Below are 4,365 nucleotides of genomic sequence, written 5' to 3'. Positions count from 1 at the left end.
AACAAAAAGACAGGCTCTGGCCTTCCTCTTTCTCAAACTATAAAATAATGTTATTGGCAAGGGTGATTTTATGTTTTAATAATGGAAAACTTGAATTTTGTTTTTTTAATATAGGAGAGAAGAAAAGGACTAAAAAAAGTTACTAGCATTTTGGAAATATTAAGCATAAAAGTTTCTGTTATACCATGCTAATATGGAAAAGAATACCCAAAATGAAAGTTTTTGTGTGTACATAAACCACAGGATAAGGGTCAACATTTGGTCGATCCGAGTAAAATTTTGATCATTAAATTTGGATAGGGGCGAACATTCGGTCAATTTGAGTAAAATTTTCGGTCAATTCGAGTAAAATTTTGATCATTAATTAAACCAAAATTTATAATTAACTAAAATAAAAATTAATAGAAGTTATTAATCACTGTTCAATTAAAATAAAAATTGAAGCACTTTTAGCTTAATTTTCTACTTAATCAAAAGGATGTAATGAGAGATGATTAACTTGATTAATTCGGTTAAATTAACTTTAAAAGAAATATTTTAATTTTTTTAACTGAACTTTTAATCGGACATTTATTCACCAAACTGAATTAACCGAATGCTCACCCCACGATACACTAATTATAAATGAAAAAAAAATTAAATTGCTAATTGATCAAATTAAAACAAATTAATCACATGGAGATAATAATAGTATATGTTATTCAACCTCAATTTAATTTAAAAATTTGATCGATTTTACTTGCTAACTCAAGTTTTGTTTGTATGCATTGCTGTCCTGACACAATCAAAAATACCAAATAAAAAAAACCATAAAATGGAATTACAGGCCAAATCGAACTTATACCATAATTCCTTATGGACTACAAAATTGATATTTTTCTATAATAAGCCTACAGAATAAATTTTTTCTATAATAAGCAAAGCTAGAAATGCATACACCAATCGATTATCAACCCCAAACCATGTATTGTAAGTGAAATCCTAACACCTTGGCACTATAAAACGTGAACTAACCTAAAGAAATTTTAATCAAGCAAAAGAGTTAGAAACTCAATGTCAAGTCATAATGAGAGGAACGCTAAGGCTATTCTAATTTTAGTTTCTTTGATCACCTTCCTTCTTATAGGAGAAAAAGATATGCCAACCCTCAGCTACTATTGGTTCTTGGACTTTGTCCTCTTGCTCATCTAGGTTTAGTTCGTTGGGTATTCTTGGGCTGGCTTTTAAAAGCTTGGTTGGGCTACAGATGCTATAGTGAATTGGACCGAGGATTGAACATAAAAGAAGTAGGTGAACTTGAAGACATAAATTTGATAAGTACTAGTTGGAAAATGAGAATGAATGCAGAAAAACCAGAACATGGTGGCATTTCATATTAATTCTGCTATCACCTGATTGCCATTTAACATAGCTAACAACAAAAGAAAACAGATAATTAATCCATCCATCCAATCAACCATTTGACATAAATTTTTTTACCCAAAAACGAAAGTCCACTATTGCCTTCAGGCATATCAAATTTTGACTGAATTACTGCACATGTTAGATGAAATTCAAATTTAGGAAGTAAACAATAAGAATCAACCAACATGATACTGCAATTCTTCCATCTCCATACCTCTATCTCAAAGATGCATCTATCAACCCTGGTGCAATAAAGGAGGGAAATGAATTAATGGATGCTTTAAGATGAACATCAAGGAACTCATAGCAAATGCAAAAAGTAAAGAGTACCTCAACAAGAACAAACAAAATACAAACATTCGGCTCAATTACTTATTCCACTCACAGGATTGAAAATATTACATTTCAAAATACAAGTTTCACACGGGGCTTCCTGCTCTCATTATCAACAACAAACACTCATTCTATAAGGAAAAAGAAACTTTGATATTATACTTGAAACATGCCACTATTTCTTCAATCTAAATATTCCACTAATATATCCAGAAGGTCTTGGGCAATAAATTACTAAACTACTAAATATATTGCACATCTGTGTAATAATACTTTTTTCTACAAATAACAATAGGAAATCAAACAATAAAAGAACTTACATATATAATATTTGGTTGTGAGAAACATGATCAACTGGTTGCTGGAAGGAACACTCTAATAAGTTCTTTAACAGTGACTTTTTTCCTACAAGTAGGACATTTCGACTGTACTCCAATTGCAGCCCTAATGCAAGCCTTACAGAAAATGTGCCCACATTTTGTTGATGTTTCTTCAACAAATGGACCCATGCATATTGGACAGTTGAAGGTTGGCTCCTTTGGAGGTGGAGGTGGCTGCAGCTGTTGCGCATTATCTCTCTGCCACCAAACTATAAAAGTAAGCTTCACACCATTGAAAACATCCCATAAAATGTGTGAGATGAGCATGCCACAACTGTTAGTGATATGTTATTACTCCATTCTCCAATGCAATTAATTACAAAATTAAAAAAATAAATTGTATGCCAAGCACATAAATCAAGGCATCAGAGTGAATCCCACCAACAAATGCAGAGAGCAAGTCCACAAGGATTGTGCAGAAAAAACAACAATTGTCAACAGTAAGTTCCAGTCATAGAGCCAGAAAAGGTCTATTAACTTATTTAAACTTCAGCGTTTTAGGTCTTTCTAACAAATCTTATTTGCAAAAAAGTTCAAGATGAAATAGAAGGAAAACATGTGGGGCACACAAAAAGATCAGAAAGTATGAAAAAACAGTTAAGAGTAACTAATGCTGATCTTTCACCTTAAAGCAATTAAGAACAGTACACTGATCTAAAATCCATAACAACAAGACAACAGTGACTAGGAGGTAAGAAACGTGGAGCAAAAGCACATATATATGTAGAATTAAACGTTTCAGATATTACCATAGAGCTGCCACTGCTTTCCAAATTTACATAATGTTCACAATTAATAACTGCATGATTTGATGGACTTCTTCTGCGTTTATTGGGGTTATTATAAGTCAACCTAGTTGTTCGACCTGCAATGACTAACATACACAATTCAGTTGACTGAAGAAGCTAAACAAAGAGACAACATCACCAATCAATTTTGCTATACAAGCACTTAACACATGATGAAAACTGCTGTGACAAGAGCCAAAGGAAACGTTATGTTTACCGGAATCTACATCGACAACAACAGCATTTCCACAAGTTCTTTGGGTATGGTTCCTTTGAGCATTATTTCGTTGGGCATTGCTCTTAGCCTAGCATACAATAAAACAAAATCAAGAATATTCATTTGGTATAAGAACCCTAATATGTGGAGAGAGAGAGAGAGAGAGAGAGAGAGAGAGAGAACAAACTTCAGCAAAAGCCCTTGGGGATGATTCAATAACGTCATCATCAATGGCCTCAACATCAATTGTATTAGCTGGTATGGGCCGCACTTGTTGGCTTGCTTGCACTTCCTGCAGCACATTCTGAGCTGAAGTTCCTTCCTGATCCCTGCTTTCACTTGGAGGCACATTTAAGTCCAGCATTGTCTTCCTCCTCCGATACCCCCTTAAGGGAGGCCCCCTCATCCCCTGGGCCTGAGTGCTCATGCTCTTTCTATGATCTTCCAATCAAAAATTTCAGTCTTCAAAACCTAAAATTGCACAAAATAAAAATTAAATAGGGTCAAAGTAGAGCTTTATTAGATAAATTCACCCACTTAGTTCCTATTCTTTTTTAAGAAAATTATTCTATATCGCTTAAACTGATACCCAAACAGATTAATGGGCAGCACTATAAACCCCCAACTTTACGCAATTATATTATCAATTTTACTATTTCAAATCCCGAACCTTAGCGTTTGAAAAATAAAAAGGTAAATTTATTCACATACACAAGAAAAAAATATACATCCAGCACTAAAAAATACACTCAAAGTTCTTACCTTTAACTTTGTCTGCTTCCAAAATTCAAACTTTCGATTTAAAATTCATCATCAGTAATCAATTTTTCGATAGAAATTAAAATACTACACTCTAACATTTACAAATCAAACGGTTAGTCAACGATGCTTTTCAATAATCAGAACAAGAAAAATTCAATCAAAACTTAACCACACATACAAAATTTAGAAAGGAATTGTTTTCTTTTCTTTGGTAGCAAATCAAAAGGCCACTCCATTACTGAATTGAAACATCTATTTAAAATATCAAAACTAAAAAAATTCAAATTAGAGAAAGAAACCTTCAATCTAATACCTCCCAAATCGAATCGATTAGCTTCTACATATAGAAAAATCGATATCAAAAGGAGATTAAGGAATCTTGTCCTTTCAAATTTTTCTAGGGCTTTGAATAGGGAAGGGATTTGAAGAGGCAGGACTAGGGAGGAGGTGGAAGAGAGGACTGTGAAGGTACAAAACGCAA

The 4,365-nt window shown here is 33.2% G+C and overlaps 1 protein-coding gene across 4 annotated transcripts; it reads right to left on the bottom strand.

The window, feature by feature from the left end:
• Positions 1–1,338: 1,338 nt before the first annotated feature.
• On the bottom strand, positions 1,339–4,365 carry LOC105644368 (RING/U-box superfamily protein). Of its 4 annotated transcripts, none has more exons than XM_012229678.4 (6): positions 4,184–4,365; positions 3,310–3,593; positions 3,123–3,210; positions 2,867–2,991; positions 2,058–2,315; positions 1,339–1,646 (listed from the first exon to the last, which is right to left on the bottom strand). In XM_012229678.4, exons 2-5 carry the CDS (start codon positions 3,547–3,549, stop codon positions 2,088–2,090), a joined length of 681 nt encoding a protein of 226 aa, XP_012085068.1. In that variant the 5' UTR covers positions 3,550–3,593; positions 4,184–4,365; the 3' UTR covers positions 1,339–1,646; positions 2,058–2,087. The 4 variants fall into 4 exon arrangements, with proteins under 4 accessions (XP_012085068.1, XP_012085067.1, XP_012085071.1 ...); XM_012229677.4 differs by having other exon boundaries at positions 4,198–4,364; XM_012229681.4 differs by having other exon boundaries at positions 2,867–2,982; positions 4,198–4,363.

The sequence above is a fragment of the Jatropha curcas genome, chromosome 3 (assembly GCF_041381405.1).
Source record: "Jatropha curcas cultivar XTBG-Jc1 chromosome 3, XTBG_Jcur_1.0, whole genome shotgun sequence".
In the NCBI taxonomy this organism is placed as follows: domain Eukaryota; kingdom Viridiplantae; phylum Streptophyta; class Magnoliopsida; order Malpighiales; family Euphorbiaceae; genus Jatropha; species Jatropha curcas.
Note: the sequence above shows the minus strand (reverse complement) of the source record. Positions and strands in the feature narration are given on the sequence as shown.